The sequence below is a fragment of the Hypanus sabinus genome, chromosome 13 (genome assembly GCF_030144855.1).
Source record: "Hypanus sabinus isolate sHypSab1 chromosome 13, sHypSab1.hap1, whole genome shotgun sequence".
Classification (NCBI taxonomy): domain Eukaryota; kingdom Metazoa; phylum Chordata; class Chondrichthyes; order Myliobatiformes; family Dasyatidae; genus Hypanus; species Hypanus sabinus.
This window is the reverse complement of record NC_082718.1, coordinates 6,935,983-6,955,075: the sequence shown is the minus strand read 5'-3', so window position 1 is coordinate 6,955,075 and position 19,093 is coordinate 6,935,983. Positions and strand designations below refer to the sequence as shown.

The 19,093-nt window shown below is 36.3% G+C and overlaps 1 protein-coding gene and 1 long non-coding RNA gene across 3 annotated transcripts in view; one reads left to right on the top strand and one right to left on the bottom strand.

Moving 5' to 3' along the window:
• Positions 1–19,093, bottom strand: part of LOC132403616 (uncharacterized) — a 331,526-nt gene that overhangs the window by 103,012 nt on the left and 209,421 nt on the right. The window lies entirely within an intron of this gene.
• Positions 1–19,093, top strand: part of LOC132403613 (collagen alpha-1(VII) chain-like) — a 414,548-nt gene that overhangs the window by 245,616 nt on the left and 149,839 nt on the right. Inside the window, exons 67-68 of the mRNA XM_059987065.1 lie at positions 10,524–10,601; positions 16,996–17,076. Of these exons, the coding sequence (XP_059843048.1) occupies positions 10,524–10,601; positions 16,996–17,076 (159 nt within the window). The remainder of the gene's footprint in view (positions 1–10,523; positions 10,602–16,995; positions 17,077–19,093) is intronic.

Sequence of the window (19,093 nt, the reverse complement as noted above, 5' to 3'; positions counted from 1 at the left end):
TCCTCGTGAGTGGGTATAGCTGCAAGGCAGCGAGGTTTGAGATCAGAGTCTTCCTTCTCCTGGTTGAACTGCCAACCACTGCTGACAAGCCCCATTTGCCCAAAGTGACTGTTGTTAAGGAGCCAGTAACCCTCCTTTGCCCTTCTGGCAGTAGCAATGATTCCACTGGGCATAGTAGCTAGGCCACGAGTTAACACCAGGAGCTAGACTTGTTTGTCAGAAGTTATTTGAAATGCATGCCCTTAGGTGCATTTAATAGGTAATGGGAGTGTATCTTCACTACCCCCTTGCTGGCTCTGACAACTTTAAGAACCACTATGCAATCCTAAAAATTTAAGGAACCAGACATTTCCCTGGTACACCCAAAATTTAATTCCTTTTGAATGAAATCCTATTAAATCCTATTCTTTTCTGTTTATATAGTAAGAATTGGGAAAAATCATATCATTAAGAGAAGGTTACAATGTTCATACCAAGCCATTTTGGGAGAACAAAATCCATTGTTTTAATATACACTGCGATACAAAGGAAAACTTCATTGTTATTACAAAAACACAAATTGTTGTTAGGCATTCACAGGTAGATGAAAGTTGTCCTACAACCGATTTACATTTCTGATCGTTTAAATAAACAGCAGCATTATTAAAAAAATGTTCAAATATCACAGTCCCAGTTCATGAGTTATGAGCAGTGATACTTTAAAGTGATACTTTTAAATGTGCCACTACTATCATTTATCTCTTCTAATGTTTAATGGATGAGCATTGTAACATGGTAGTTCATAAAAGGAGAAAAATAACGCTGAAAACTTTACAAACTGGTCGAGGCATTTTGATTAGATGCAAACCTAGTAGACAATGCCTCACTGCTAATAACTTGCTGGTGAATTAAACCTCATCTCTTTCCTCCAATCACACAGGATCAGTCATATGCCCACACAGATCCACAATCTGGTAGACATCTGGGAAAGTAATCTACTTCTTTCAGTTCACCGATTCAAGTGTGTAGTGTCCTGTGAAGCTTTAATAATCGGACTTCAAAGTGAACCTGTAGCTCCTGACACTCAGGCACAGAGACAGACTTCTTTTAAAAAGAAAGTATTGCACTGGTATGGATTTGTAAAAGCAAGCTACAGCAATCAGCAACTGATTGCCTTTAGTAATGCAATAAACTAAAATAAATATTGTACAAAATGTGGAATTGTAAATGGAAATGATAAATGGGGAGCAAATAAATGAAAACTAAAGGATTATGCAAATGTTAAACATGATTTGGACTCTTTGAATTACATGAACAGAGTCATTATTTAATATTCATTGAAAATACAGTCAATAAGTTCATGATCTTGCAGCAAAATGTAAGAAATGGGTATGTTGCAGCATTATGGAACAAATATATACCTTACTCCCAATATTGCCTCAGGAGTGAAGGCTGACAATTAGCAAATGTTGACACGAGTTTCAAACTAGACTTCAAATTAGGCTGTTTGATTATTAATATATGTATGCTTAATGGAAACATATGAAATTCATTTGCAGGGTGTTACAGAGGCTTTCTCCTTTCTATTATTTTATGCTGTAGTAATCGGTAAATGGATTAAGCAGTGATTCCCTATACAGCAGTCCCTAACAATGATCATACTTCATCTCTGTGCATTCTTCCTAATGCCAAATTGTGGAGTTTTCACTTTTACTTTTCCTGTATCATTCCTTGACACATCAAATACGTCCTCCCATTTGCCAGCCCAGAGCACATAACTGATACTTACAGTGCCCCTTGGAAGTTTTTATGTTTTACAACATTGAATCACAGTAGATTTAATTTGGCTTTTTTTGACAGTGATTACTTCACTCTTGTGTCAAAGTGAAAATAAACTTCTACAAATTGGTCTAAATTTGTTAAAATCAATAAGCACAAGTCAGCCCCTTCAAATCAGTATTTAATAGATGCACCTTTGGCAGCAATTACAGCCTTGAGTCTGTGTGGATAGGTTTCTATTGGCTTTGCACATCTGGACACTGCAATTTTTCTCCATTCTTTTTACAAAACTGCTCAAGCTCTGTCAGATTGCATGGGGATCGTGAGTGATCAGCTCTTTCCAAAGCCACAAATTCTCAATTGGATTGAGGTCTGGACTCTGACTTGGCCACTCCAGGACATTAACTTTGTTGTTATTAAGCCATTCCTTGGTAGTTTTGGCTTTATGCTTGGGGGGGGGGGGGTCATCATCCTGCCAGAAAGCAAATCTTCTCCCAAGTTACAGTTCTCTTGCAGATTGCATCAGGTTTTCTTCCAGGATTTCCCTGAATTTTGTTGCATTCATTTTACTCTCTACCTTCACAAGCCTTCCAGGCCTGCTGCAGTGAAGCATCTCAACAGCATGATGTAGCCACCACCTTATTGATGGTGTGTGTTTGATGATGTATGATGTTTGGCTTACGTCAAACATAGCATTTAGTCTGATGGACAAAAGGCTGAATTTTGGTTTAATCAGATCATAGAACATTCTTCCAGCTGACTTCAGAGTCTCCCACATGCCTTCTGGCAAACTCTAGCCGAGATTTCATGTGAGTTTTTTCTCTTTGCCACTCTCCCATAAAGCTGTGACTGGTGAAGCACCTGGGCAACAGTTGTTGTATGTGCAGTCTCTCCCATCTCAGCCACTGAAGCTTGTAACTCCTCCAGAGTTGTCATGTGTTTCTTGGTGACCTCCCTCACAAGTCCCATTCTTGTGATGGCCTGCTCTAGGCAGATTTACACATGTGCCATATTCTTTCCATTGCTTGATGATTGACTTAACTGTACTCCAAGGGATATTCAATGACTTGGAAATTTTGCATCTATCTCCTGACTTGTGCTTTTGACTAACCTTTTCATGGAGGTGTTTGGAGTGTTCTGTTGTCTTCATGGTTTAGCTTTTGCCAGGGTACTAACTCACCTGTAAAACTCACCTGTAAATGGACCTTCCATATACAGGTGTACCTTTACTACAATCAATTGAAACACCTTGACTGCACACAGGTGATCTCCATCTAACTAATTATGTGACTTCTAAATTTAATTAGCTGCACCAGAGATGACTTGGTATGTTATTTAAAAGGGGGAGGGGTGAATACTTATGCAATTAATTAATGTGTTTTATATTTGTAATTCATTTAGATCACTTTGCAGAGGTCTGTTTCCTCTTTAACATGAAAGTCTTTTTCTGTTTATCAGTGTCAAAAAAGCCAAATTAAATCCAATGTAATTCAATGTTGTAAAACAATAAAACATGAAAATTTCCAAGGGGGTGTGGGGGGTGAATCATTTCTATAGGTGTTATATGATTTTCTATCCATGGACAGTGAGTATGCAAAGTCCCACTAGTCATGCCATTGACCAAGGAATATCGTAAAGTTGCTCAATCATAAAATTTACTCCAGAATTTCTAATTCTTTCATTTTAAGCATACACCTTAACTTATGGATGGATTTCTTAAATTTTTGGAGTATTTACATATATATTTAAACATACAGGTAAATAAGGGGAAAGGGGGTAAGTAATGGAACAGTAAATGAGAATGATAAAAGGCTTTAAAAGTCCAAGTATATATTCAGGTACTTCTGGGTCACACAATTAAAAGGTACAGGATTTCTAGGTGGAAGCAGGTTTAAGTTTTTCAAATAGTGAACTGAATTGAGTAGGTGATTGTGTAGTGACTTTGCACTTAACCAGGACTTTCCAAGAACTAAGGTTAAAGCAAAGCCATTAAAGCAAAAAAAAAAATCCTGACAAGGTTGAAAGGGTGTGCAAATGTACTGCTGCAAAATATTATTGATGGTAAATCAATTCAGCTATTTAATAGGGGTATATAGTTAGTCATGAAGCAAACCTATTAAATTTAATAGGAGTAACAAATTCATATAGGAAGTCTGGATGGACCAACCCTTCTCCTGCTATTAAGAGGGAGAGAGTACGTCAGGTGGATAAGCTAACCTTCAATGAAGACTTGTATATCTCAATTTCTGACTGGGTTTACAAATCCAGTGCAAATGATTAGCATCGCTGAATGACAAAGCATAGAGGCAGTTGTACAGCACATTTTGTCTGTGCCAGCTCTTAGAAAGAGGTATCAGATTAATCCATTTCCCTCACTCCAATTTATCATAAAAATTTAATCTAGGTCCCCTCAGTCCAAGTTACAAGTTGCTCTGATTTCATACATAATGAATCTTTAGAAAGCAGTCTCACCATATTATTACCAATTTGGCAAAGTAGAAATGCACCAGTTCAATGAAAAGCGTTGAGCTACATTGGAACACAATTTTCCTCTGAAGCCAGTTGACAGTATGCAAACCCTCTGAGTGAGATCAATAGCAAGTGATAACAGCGGATGAAACATACATTTGCCATCAACCAAATATTTAAACTGTGACAGAGTGAAGCTGCACTTGGAGATCTAACAAAGATGAATGCAATTGTTCAGCTCTTCTTCCTAGGCTCTTAAATTTTCATATCAAATATAATATAGCTCTTCATGAATATCTAAGCATGATATCAGCAGGGGCTCTGCCTCTGAAAGAAAAGCTGTAAAATGCCTTTGCAATAACGATTTTAAAAATTCTAACGATTTCTAAATATGATTTAGAGTACTTGTGTGTATTTTCAAACCACCCTTATGAATATAACGGTAAATTACATTGTTTTGAAAAAGTATTTTCTTGAGCTCTGTGACTTGGCAGAAAGTAAAAGTTTTATAAAGTTGAATTTTGTATTTGTAATGAATACTCAAAGTAAAAGTAAAACATGCCTTGTAAAATATATATAAAAAATAAACTAGAATTGTCTTTAAAGAAAAATTTCTTGGTGAATTTTATTAAACTACATTTAAATAAAAATATAAAGATACAACAGAGTGTTGTCTCACCGTCATCCTGGTTAGACATTGCTTCATTTAAGGATGTTATAACATCGAGGTTAAATTATCTGGTTCATTGAGTCAGAGACTAGAATTATTTGGCTCATCACATTTGCTGCTACATTTAGATTAAGCCATTAAATAACTGAAATTAAAAGCCAGTAATAATGACCATGACTCTGATTTGCAAACCTGATTCACCATTGTCCTTCAGGAAATAAGCGCAGAAGTAGGCTACTTGGGCCTAAAAATTGTTCCACCATTTAACAATGACTGATCTGCTTCCTGGACACTACCACCATTCGCTTACCGAAGACTTGATCTCTTTAATTTCGGTGGAAAAAATGGATAAGCTTCCACAGCCAGCAGGAAGGAGAACTTGCAGGCTCCCAACCTTTTGAAATCCTGTTTATCTCTATGGATCCACCAGTGTGGTTGACGTTTAACCACCCTCTAAAATAGCCAAGCAAATTACTCATGGGGTCAACTAGGAATATGTTGACTTTGCTAGTCATACACATTATCATCCTGTGATAAAAGAAACGTATTAGAATGCGAGGTAGGCAACCTAGAGCTCTGATGGTAATATTCCTGTTATTGAACTTAAGTAAAGTGGGGTGATAGGAAACATCAACCTTACACTGAATGTAAAATAGATTATTAAATCAGGATTACAATGCAACATTAGAGCATTAATTCTTGATCTCTGCTCAGTCATATCTGATTTATTATGCGATGAACACTGAAAGATCAGATTATCACAAGTACACCGATTTTTCATAGGACCATCTATCTCCCTTAATTTTGAATGTTTACAAAATCTTCATGGATAGAATGACTCCATGCTGTGATCTCAAAAAGACCATTGCCTAGTTCCTTATATAATTCCACTCAACTTTTTAACAAAATCTTTCCTGAGTGCTTTTAGCAATAATAAAATGTCCAAATGCACTTCTGAGCAGCATTATAAAAACAAACAAGCCACATTTAAGTCAAGTGACCAAACTTTTCTTGACAGAGCTCTGTACTATTCTACTTTTATCACAATATATTAAAGAGATGAAAGAAGTGTAGTTGGTACCATATTTATCAATTTGAATCACTAAAATGCCACAAACTTCTCAGGTCAGGAATTTTATTGCATCATGTCTGTTAATAATCAGCACAGCAGTAGCTAAATTACTGCAGCTTTGCCTTGCTGGGGCTATGCACATTGCATCATGTCAAGTCTGCCATTTTGGAAATGCATAATTCTAGATCTTGACTTTAACTTTTTTTCCTATCGTAACTTGGACTGGACAATTATACAGCTCATTGGCCTCAGAACTATTAGATAGAGGTTGGACACATTACTGAAGATTGCATCATATGATCATCTACTTGTAATAGCTCCCCTCTTACTTTTTCCAACCATTCTGACCCACACATTGTCCATCCATACAGTATACCAGCTTCAGAAGCTATGGAAAGAAAACAGGCTAATAGATACCCACTTGGATTATCGAATAGCCATATTCCACATATTTCCATAATTTAATGAAATAATCTAAAAACTGAAAACAATTATGTTAATATCTGCAGCAGTTTCTGATGGGAAATAAAAAAATATCTGTAGACAATCTTCAAAACAAAAATTATCTTTGTTTTAAGTATTATCCCACATAAAACTTGAAATTTTCAGTTTCTCAAAAAATTCCTACTTACAATTCAGTGTTATTTCAATGAACATGATTTTTTTTTGAGATCTTTAATCTTGGGAGGACAAATTTTGTAGAAGTCTAGACCTCAAAGTAAGCCTTACTTCCACAAGATCAGCCAGATGAGCTTGTGAAATGTACGTACATTATAGGCAGACGGCACATCAGATCAGTACATAATATGGGCTGATGGTACATTAGAACAGGTTCAGGATTCAAGACAAGCGGTCTTCAGCTTGACTCCATCTAAAAGTATAGAATTCTCATGTCCCTGCTAAATACTTAGCTTGCCTTCTTGATTTGTGTGGTGTGTATTTAATCCTTACCCTGTCCACCTTATTTTCAAACAACTCTATTCCAGCCCAATGTCTGTTCAGCCACGTTTTTCAAGCATTCACCAAGTTCAATCTCTTTACATCCAATTCAAATTTAAAGTCTTTATATAATACTTCCTCTTTATTTTTTATGAGTTTATTATATCAAGCATCCGTTCACATTTTACTTATTTCCTTGTAATTACATCGGAATGAACAGATAAGGATCATGTGACAAGATAAAGGATTAGTGTAGCTTGGCATCATTAGTTTGCCACAACATTGTGGGCCGAAGGGCCTGTTTTTGTGCTGTACTGTTCTATATTCTATGAATAATATCACAATGCTCACTATATTTCAAATGCATACCATCTGAATTGAATTGACTTTATTTCTTACATCCTTCACATACATGAGTAAAAATCTTTACGTTATGTCTCCGTCTAAATGTGCAATGTACAACCATAGTAATTTATAATAAATAGAACAGTCAATGTAACATAGAAATACACTCAAATCAGCGTGAGTTAATCAGTCTTATGACCTGGTGTAAGAAGCTGTCCCAGGCCATGTTGGTCCTGGTTTTAACGCTGTGGTGCCATTTCCCGGATGGTAGCAGCTGGAACAGCTTGTGGTTGAGGTGACTCAGGTTCCCCAATAATCCTGCAGGGCCCCTTTTCATACCTGTCTTTATAAATGTCCTGAATTATGGGAAGTTCACAACTACAGATGCGCTGGGCTGCCTGCACCACTCTCTGCAGAGTTCTGCGATTAAGGGAGGTACAGTTCCCATACCAGGCAATGATCCAGCCAGTCACAATGCTCTCAAATGTGCCCCTGTTGAAAGTTCTTAGGACGTAGGGGCCCATACCAAACTTCCTCAACTGTCTGAGGTGAGTCATTGTTGTGCCTTTTTACCACACAGCTGGTGTGTACAGACCACAGGAGGTCCTCTATGATGTGGATGACGAGGAACTTAAAGCTGTTCACCCTCTCAACCCCAGATCCATTGATGTCAATAGGGGTTAGTCTGTCTCCATCCCTCCTGTTGTCCGCAACCAGCTCCTTTGTTCTTACAACATTGTGGGAGAGGTTTCCTTGCCAGTACTGTGTCAGAGAGATGACTTCTTCCCTGTAGGCCATCTCATTATTGTTTGAGATTAGGTCAATCAACGTGGTGTTGTCGGCAAATTTAATTAGGAGATTAGAGCTGTGGGTGGGGATACAGTCATGGGTCTTTACAGGGAGTAAAGGAGGGGACTCAGTACACAGTCCTGAGGGGCTCCTGTATTGAGAGTCAGAGGTTTGAAAGTGAGGGAGCCCACTCTTACCACCTGCTGGCAATCTGAAAGGAAGTCCAGCTGCACAATGCAGGGTCAAGGCCGAGGTTTCTAAGTTTCTTGTCGAGCCTGGATGTAACTCTGATGCTGAATGTTGAACCGTAGTCCAAGAAAAGCATTCTCAGCTTCTTTCTTACTATTCATTACTATTGTGTCAGATTTATCACTATTTTAAACCTCAGCACGCATAAATTTGGTTCCTCTCTGCAATGTAAGTTAGATCCTTAATTAGGGCACCACTCTTTCGCATTTTTATCTCTGAGAACATTCTCACTTAGAATATTTAACTTTCATGCCAGATGTAGCTAAGTTTCTTTATCGTTAATTGTGCCATTATGTCTCTAGTTTCATAATTTTAATTCATTGTGAAATGATCAGTCAGATGTTATAGATGTCAGCTTTTGACATTTCATGCTCTTCGATACTCTTCTTTTGCCTCAATTTTCCCTTCACTATCACAATAGATTTATTTTCATCTGTGCTAAAATATATGACTTCATAACAACTTGTCAAGCTTATTTTCAGCCTAAATGCCTTTTTTCTGTGTTTAATTGATTTCTCTTGTTAATAGTCAAAAGATCAACAGGTTAATAGACTTCCTTTCACATTGTTATCATACTTATCATGATCCGCTTACTGTCTCCCATTCTCTCCATGACAACCTCTCCCTCAATGTCACAAAAACAAAGGAGCTGCTTGTGGATTACAGGTGGAATGGAGAGAGGCTAACCACTATTGACATCTGGGGTTGAGAGAGTGAACAGCTTCAAGTTCCTTGGCATACACATCACCGAGGATCTCACGTGGTCTGTACATACTTGCTGTGTGGTGAAAAAAGCACAACATTGCGCCTCTTTCACCTCAGAAGGTTGAAGAAATTCAGCATGAGTCCCCAAAGCCCAATGACTTTCTACAGGGGCACAACTGAGAGCATTCTGATTGGCTGTAACACTGCCTAGTATGGGAACTGTACTTCTCTCAGTCACAGGACACTGCAGAGAGTGGTGCGGACAGCCCAGTGCATCTGTGAATGTGAACTTCCCACTATTCAGGACATTTACAGCAAACAGGTGCATAAAAAGGGCCCGAAGGATCATTGAGGACCCAAGCCACCTCAACCACAAGCTGTTCCACCTGCTGCCGTCCGGGAAGCGGTACCACAGCGTTGAAGCCAGGACCAACAGGCTCCGGGACAGCTTCTTCCACCAGGCCATCAGACTGATTAATCCACGCTGAAAGAATTGTATTCCTAAGCTATATTGACAGTCCTGTTGTCTATCTTCCTGTATTATTACAAATACTATTCTATTTGCTATACTATTTATTACAAATTACTAAATTGTACATTGGACATTCAGACGGAGATGTAATGTAAAGATTTTTACTCCTTCATGTATGTTTGGGATGTAAGAAATAAAGACAAATCTATTCAACTTACAGGTTCCTCAGTGACAAGTAGTTGAAATGCCTCTATCAAGTGCAAGGGCACCCTTCTTGTCTCTCCATTACTTTTGTCACTCTCTGTGAAAAATTACATGTATGTCGGGAAGCTCAATACACTGCAACAATAGTGCTGTTATGTCATACCAGAGACATTTTTTTCCATTTTGACATTGAATCAAATGATACAGTAATAGAGTCAGACACAAAAGGGTGATTTTGAAAGGCTCTGTTACTGGTACAGGGACATAATAAAGTAGTGATTAGAAAAAAGACGTCAGTTTTAGAACCTCACAGAAGTATAACTGGCTTGTATCTCTGGAGCCTAATTCAAATCCAACTGAAATCAATGGAATAAAATTTTCTACTTATATCCATACATACATAGAATCGCTCAAAACCCAGCAATGTAGAGCTATAGAAAATAAGTTATTCTAATTTGATGATAATTTGAACTGAATTAACAAGTTGCAAAACCTGTGCCAATATGTGAAATCGGAAATAGTCACATACTGTAAGTATGTGAATTAATATTGTGACATAGCTTTAAAAATTAACAAAAGAAAAATTCCAGCTTTTTAAACTCCTTAATGTGCTACGCATACATTTAAATCGAAGGATGTCTCACATACTAATAAAGAAATCTTGCAGAAGAAACTCCTTTGAGGTAAAGCTTCTCATTCTCTGGGCTCTACTTGCTCTTGAGCAACATCCATGTAAAACATGCGGTTAGCTTGCTAGGTAGATGTGATGTTGCCTGAACATACAGTACTTTAAAACATTGGGGATGATATATCAAGACTTCTATTTAATAAATTCTCATATTTTAAAACAGGCTAAACAAAATCCAGCGGAGAATTCAGATAAGATTTTAGTAAGAGTAAGAAGAATGGATCCACTACAGGAAGATCAGGTAAATCACATCATGCACTTATTAAATTTAGTTTCCAACATGAGATGGCATAAGGGATTTCAGTACAAAACAGGACAACTAGTGTTTGCCAAGTGACTGAAAAAGTTAATAACCAGTTAATCATGGTTTTATTCAGCACTAATGAATGCAATAGAAATCCAATAAATTTATATAATCAAATATTGATTTCAATAGTAACACTTAAATGCTAGATGGTTCGCTTGATTTATTACTTTTCATTTTAAATATTTGCAATCTGAAGTGTAGATTAATTGCTATTCTAAAATATTAATTACACCACAGTTTTGAGAGGTAGGCAGCAAGTATGCAAGGTGCAAGAATGGGTGTAAATGGGAAAGAAAATGGGAGAGATTGCCAATTGGCTCACACCCCACTTGCCCAGGTCTACAGACATATAGGAGAAAGGTATAATCCATCTCAAGGCAATTGCTTCTGGGGTGTGTTGAATTGATTTGCAATTGTTTTAAACCAATGATTGATTGAAACCCCTAATTGTGGATTATACACTACTCTGTAGAGTTGAAGGAGTCCTTTCACAGGAGTATTTGGCCTCTCAGCTTTACAGATATCATAACTGGCTCCTGTAATGAGATCAAATGCTCACAATAGTTTTAGCTCTCAGAATTATAAACTTTTGCTAAATGAGGAGCCAAGGTAATTGAACAGAGTTCAAATAATTAGTCACGATCTCACAGAAAGGCTGAACATGTCAAAAGACTGAATCAATCACCTGTTTATGTTCTAACTTAACTTATAAAGGTAGAATGTTTCTGAGAAATTAGATATCTTATAAAAGTAAGAAAATTAATAGTAAATATGGGCCTACGTTGGTCAAGAGTGATCATGGATATTGCTTCCTATCTGTCTGGAAATGCAAGCCTGGCCAGTACGATATAGAGAGCAAGCTCTTCCTCTCCATGCAACTGATGAACCCAGAGGAGCAGTAGAGACTGGTAGAGTTTGGCACTAGTGGTTTCACAAGAGCTGCCAATCAGTGTAGGACTGCCTTAGGGATCCACTCCAGGTATTTCTCTCTGGGTTTACTCCTGAAGTCTTCCTCATGAGTGGGTACAGCCACAAGGCAGCGGACATTTGAGATCAGACCTTTCCTTCTCCTAGATGAGCTGCCAACCATGGTTGACGAGTCCCATCTGCACAAAATGACTGCTTTTAAGACACCAGTAACCTGCCTTTGCCACTTCTCCTGTCAGTACAAATGGTTACACTGGGCTTAGTAGCTAAGCCACACATGGAGGCCAAGAGGTGGACTTGGTTGTCAGAGACACACCACTGGGAGCATTTAATAGGGAATGGGAGCTTATCCTCACTACCTCCCAAAGCTATGATGAACTTAAGGAACCTAATAGTAAATGTAACCACATCATTAGTTAAAAAATCATAACAATTTACATAATTGCGTAGACACAGAAGACTGCAGGTGCTTTTTTGCTACACTCAATGTGTTCTCTAGCCGGTTGCTAAGACTGTGGAATTGGTATATTCCTACTAATTCAGTACACCATAACACCATTTTGAGGAGTATAAGCTTTCCAATGATTCAGACTGAACAGCTGACCCCCATATTAGGGGGCAGTTGTATTTCTCAAAAATTTGCCTTTATTGTTACCTTTCAAAATGGGAAATCATATTATCTGCATGTGTATTGAGAAATGTGAGTTGAAAAATACTATATTTACATTTTTTCCACATAAACTTCTTCAGAGCAAATTTTTATTCCATATTTCAGATTGTTTTAGTAGTGATTTGTGAATTCAGTAAAGACAAATTTCCATTACTGAACTACTGTAACATGTGTGTTGCCAGTAATTGCTGAAAGGATGGCAAAGGGAGATCCAATAATAACTTTCAAAAGAGGATTGGATAACTATCTGAAGGGGATTGAATTGGATACCAGATCTAAGTGAATAGATTTTCCCAACATCCAGTATATGTGTAATATAAGTATGTACAAGCAATAGAGAGGCATCACAGTCACATGAACAAGATGAGACAAGGGTCCATTTCTGTGTTGTACATTTCTATATTTTTATGAAAGACAAATGATTATGTATCCTACAAATAATAACATAAAAATATTATGTGTTAGCAACATCAGAGGCTCAGCTCATACACTGAAATGAATTTGAAATATATTTTCATGCAGTACTGTGATCATTCTTATTCAATCTTTTTATTATTATTATTAATATCAAAATAAAATTGATACATAGATAATGGGATTACAAACATACACATTACAACTGAACATGAAAGAATACATAAGCAATAATTACAATATAAATGAGAATTCCCAAATCATGAACGATACGAGTAACAAATAAACAAGGCAAACCTAGGTATATCATACTATATATTAAAAAAAACAGAAAAAAAGAAAAGAAAAAAAATTTTTTGCAAACAAAAACTAATCTAATAACTAATAAGGGAAAAAAACAAAAAAAGAAAAAAGAGAAAAAGAAAAAATGAAAAAAGGGCTGTTTATAATATCTCACAAAAATACAAAATCATCAGTGTCGTCAACTCCGATCCTCTCAACATATATAAAATCGAAACTAGAAAAACAAATAGGCTTGGAACAGGGTCATATTACATCATATGAAAATATTGAATAAATGGTCTCCATATCTTTTCAAATTTAAAAGAAGTATCAAATACAACACTTTGAATTTTTTCTAAATTTAGACATAACATAATTTGAGAAAACCAATGAAATACGGTAGGAGGATTAATTTCTTTCCAATTCAACAAAATAGATCTTCTAGCCATTAATGTAAGAAATGTAATCATTCGACAAGCAGAAGAAGATAAATGGATTGAGTCCATCATTGGTAAACCAAAAATTGCAGTAATAGGATGAGGTTGTAAATCAATGTTCAATACCATAGAAATAATATCAAAAATGTATTTCCAATATTTTTTCAAAAGCGGACATGACCAGAACATATGAGTTAAAGACGCTATCTCAGAATGACATCTGTCACAAATAGGATTTATATAGGAATAAAAATGAGCCAATTTATCCTTGGACATATGAGCCCTATGCACAACTTTAAACTGTATTAATGAATGTTTAGCACATATAGATGATGTATTAACTAATTGAAGAATTTTATCCCAATTCTCAATAGGGATAATAAGGTTAAGTTCTCTTTCCCAATCATTTTTAATCTTATAGAAGGGCTCTGAATGTATCTTCATAATTATATTGTAAAGTTTTGATATTAGCCCTTTCTGAGAAGGATTTAGTTCAAACAAATTCTCCAAAATACCTGAAGACACAAAATTTGGAAAAGTAGGAAGTACAGTATTTAAGAAATTCCTAATCTGTAAATATCTAAAAAAATGAAATCCAGGCAAATTATATTTATTAGATATTTGTTCAAAAGACATAAAACAATTATCCAAAAATAAATCGGAAAATCATAGTAATCCTTTAGTCTTCCAAGCTGAATAAGCTTGGTCTATAATAGAAGGATAAAAAAAGAAATTGGATACAATAGGAATATTTAAAACAAACTGATTCAGCCCAAAAAATTTCTGAAATTGAAACCACATACGTAAAGTATGTTTGACTATCGGATTGTCAATTCGTTTCTGCAATTTAGAAAGAGCAAAGGGAAGAGAAGACCCTAAAATAGAACCCATTGAAAATCCTTGTACAGATTTAATTTCCAGGTTCACCCAATGAGGGCTAAAAGATAAATCCCAATCCTTTAACCAACATATCAAATATCGGATATTAACTGCCCAATAATAAAGTCTAAAATTAGGAAATGACAATCCACCTTCCTTCCTTGCCTTGTGTAAATATTTTTTTTTACCTAATCTAGGATTTTTATTCTACTATATATATGAGGAAATTTTTGAATCAACATTAGCAAAAAAAGATTTCGGAATAAAAATTGGTACCGCTTGAAATATATATAAAAACTTGGGTAAAATAATCATCTTAATAGCATTAATCCGACCTATCAGAGATAAAGATAATGGTGACCATTTAGTGAACAAACTTTTAATCTGATCAATTAAGGGTAAAAAATTAACCTTAAATAAGTTCTTATAATTTTTTGTGATTTTAATCCCTAAGTATATAAAAGAGTCATTAACTAATTAAAAATGTAAATCTCCATAAATTGGAACCTGTCTATTTAAAGGAAACAATTCACTCTTATTAAGATTTAATTTATACCTGGAAAAATTACTAAATTGAGCCAACAATGATATAACTGCAGGAATGGATTTCTCAGGATCAGAAATAAATAATAATAAATCATCTGCATATAATGATAACTTATGTATATCCATTCCACGAGTAATGCCAAAAATGTTCGGTGATTCTCTAATAGCAATTGCCAAGGGTTCTAAAGCAATATCAAATAATAATGGACTAAGAGGACAGCCTTGTCTAGTACCCCGAAATAAACGAAAAAAGGGAGATCTTTGATTGTTAGTAAAAACCGAGGCTACTGGAGTATGATATATCAGTTTAATCCAGGAAATGAATGTCGTATTAAAATTAAACTTCTCAAGCACAGTAAATAAATATGGCCATTCAACTCTATCAAATGCTTTCTCCACATCTAGTGAAATAACACTTTCTGAAGTGCTATGTGAAGGAGTATAAATAATATTCAATAATATCCTAACATTGAAAAAAGAATAGCGATTTTTAATAAAACCAGTTTGATCTTCCGAAATAATTTGGGGTAATACCTTCTCCAGCCTGGATGCCAGTAACTTGGAAAAGATCTTGGAATCTACATTCAATAAAGATATTGGCCTATAGGATGCACAGTCAGTAGGGTCTTTATCAATATTAAAGAAATGGAAGCTCTATAAAAAAATTGTGGCAGATTACCCAATCTAATTGCTTCTTCAAAAACCCTGCATAACCAGGGAGAAAGAGTAGTGGAAAAACATTTTAAAAATTCTACTGTATACCCATCTGGACCTGGTGCTTTCCTAGAATTCATAGAGGAATTAACCCCTTTAATTTCTAATATTTCTAATTGAAAGATAATGAAAGATTAATAATATTCTAATATTATTGAATATTGAATAGTCAATATTAGATATTGAATATTCTAATATTCTAATTAATATTAGATCTTTCTAATATTGAAAGATCATCTGATAATAATTTTGGAAAATTCAATTTCCCAAGAAAATCACACATGGTATTATAATCATGAGGGAACTCAGAATGATACAGGGAGGTATAAAAATCTTGAAATGATTTGTTTATCTCATCATGGTTAACTGTCAGATCCACATTCTGCTGACGAATCTTAGTAATTTGACGTTTAACCAAAGCATTCTTCAATTGACTAGCTAACAGTTTACCCGATTTATCACTATTTATATAAAAATCAGATCTGGTTTTCATTAATTGATTTTCAATCGAAGATGTAAGTAATAAACTATGTTCCATTTGAAGTTCAACCCTTTGTTTGTAAAGCTCCTTACTAGGAGTAGTCGAATATTTCTTGTCAATCTCTTTAATTTTATCAACCAGTAAAAGAGTTTCCTTCTTAATGCATTTTCTCAGACCAACGGAGTAGGAGATAATCTGTCCACATATATATGCTTTAAAAGCGTCCCAAAGTGTTCCGCAAGAAATATCAACCGTGGAAAAAGTTGAAAAGAAGAAATCGATCTGTTCTTTCATAAATTTAATAAAATCCGGATCTTGCAGTAAGGTAGAATCAAAGGAGTACTGTGATCAGTATGGCTATCCTCCATTTAATTTAATGCCTTTCTGAAATCAACCTTTTATATATTTATTCATTCATTCACTGAGACGCAGTGCAGAATAGGCCCTTATGGCCCTTCAAGTCGTGCCACCTAGCAATCCTCTGATTTAACCCTACCCTAATCACGGGACAAGTCACAATGACCAACTAACCTACCAATCGGTACACCTTTGGAGGAATCTGGGACACCTGGAGAAAACCCATGTGGTCACAGGGAGAATGTACAAGTTCCTTACAGACAGGGGTGGGAATTGAATGGGGGTCACTGGTACTGTAAAGCATTGTGCTAACCATTACGCTGCTATGTCACCATAGTATATACATCTGCCATTTATTTCATAGTGCTTTACAGCCTATGCTCTGTGGTCATTCTGTTAGCATTGAAAATTCTACATCAATTTGCACATAGTGTTATCCTATACACATCAATATAATGGCCAGATAGTATTATTGAATTAGGGATTAATATTGGCCAGAAACCATGGATAGTTCCCAATTTAGCTTAAAAAACAGTCAGATGGGATACTTTACATCAGCCTATTAAAGCAGATGGGGAAAGCTGGTTATTAAATCTTAAGTGCCATGATTTTATGTTGCAGACATGGTCACCAGGAACAGCAGGAATGAGAAAAGGAAAGAAACTAAGGACAAGAATAAGACTTTCATCACAAGGGAGAGCGGTACTTGCATTTTATTCATAATACTGGACAATTTTTTTTGAAAGTCTTACTTCCTGAGAATTATTTTTTGTTTATGATAGATCACTTGAAGCTGAACACAAATAGAATTTCATACTACTGGAATCTCGTAAAAATTTGGAGGAACAAAAAATTTACTTTAATGAATATAATTCAATTACCTTAAGCACAAGGAGTCTTGGGAGACCTTGTGCATGATTCCCTAATTTGCAGGTTGAGTCGGTGGTGAGGAAGGCAAATGCAATGTTAGCATTCATTTCAAAAGACAAGAATATAAGGATGCAATGCTAAGCATTATAAAGCACTGGTAAGTACTGTGAGCAGTTTTGGACCACTTATCTTGGAATGGATACGCTGACACTGGAGAGGGTTCAAAGTAGGTTCACGAAAATGATTCCAGGATTAAATAGCTTGTCACATGAAGAGCTTTTTGATGGTTGTGGGCCTGTACTCACTGGAATTCAGAAGAATAAGGGGTAACTGTGTTGAAACCTATCAAATGGTGAAAGGTCTTGATAGAGTGGATGTACAGAGGATGTTTGCTTTGGTGGGAGAGTCTCGGGCCAGAGGCTACAGACTCAGAATAAAGAGGCACCCTTTTAGAATGGAGACGAGGAGGAATTTCTTTAGTGGTGTAAATGTGGGATTTGTTGCCACAGGCGGCTGTGGAGTCCAAGTCTCTATGTATATTTAAGGCAGAGGTTGGTATATTCATGATTGGTCAGAGAGAAGGTAGGAGATTGGGGCTGAGTGGAAAAATGGATGAAATGGTGGAGCAGACTCAAAGGGCTAAATGGCATAATTCTGCTCCTACATCTTGTGGTTTAATTACATAACAGTGTCAATGCTCTGCAACAGTTCAACTAAGCTAAAAATGTCTTGCTGGTGTTTTCATTTGTACTTAGTGTCTGAGGCTTCTTGTTTAAGTGTCCAACAATAATCAGCCAGCATTGATGGATTCCTGTTGCCCTGATATCGTTTCTCCATGACTGCAATATCCGGGTGAAATCTTTCACCGTGCTCGTCACTGACAGCACCAAGATTTGCGGGGAAGAAGTCTAAATGGGAATGGAGAAAATGAATCTTTAGTGACATGTTGCACTTCATGGTTTTATATGCTTGAAGCATCTTGACAACTCGCTGCAAGTAGTTTGGTGCTCTATTGTAGCCAAGGAAATCTTCAACAACATCCTTGAATGCCTTCCATGCAATTTTCTCCACTTCCCACTAGAAGTTCTTCAAATTGCCTGTGATTGATGATCTGTTTGATTTGTGGACCAACAAAAATGCTTTCTTTAATCTTGGCATCAGTTATTCGGACTTGAACTATGAATTGAGATAACAAATATAGACACTTCCAAAAAAATGGTACATGATCGAGAACATAGAACATAGAAATCTACATCACATTACAAGTCTTTCGGCCAACAAAGTAACCTCCTCAAGAAACTGCCTAGAATTTCCCTACTGCATAGCCTTTTTCTAAGCTCCATGTACCTATCTAAGAGACTCTTAAAAGACCCTATTGTACCCACCTCCACCACTGTCGCTGGTTGTGAATTCCATGCACCCACCACTCTGTGTGTGAAAAATGTACCTCTAACATCCCCTCGGTACCTATTTCCAAGCACCTTAAAACTATGCCCCCTTGTGTTAGCTATTTCAATCCTGGGAAAAAGCCTCTGGCTATCCACATGATAAATGCCTCTATCAGGTCACCTCTCATCCTCTATTGCTCCAAGGAGAAAAGACTAAGTTCATTCAACCTATTCTCATAAGGCACACTCTCCAATCCAGGCAACACCTCTACACTTTCTCTACAATATCCACATCCTTCCTGTAGTGAGGTGACCAGAACTGAACACAGTATTCCAAGTGGGGTCTAACCAATATCTTATATAAGTGTAACATTACCTCATGGATCCTGAACTCAATCGCACATAGAAACATAGAGAATAGGTGCAGGAGTGGGCCATTCGGCCCTTCAAGCCTGCACTGC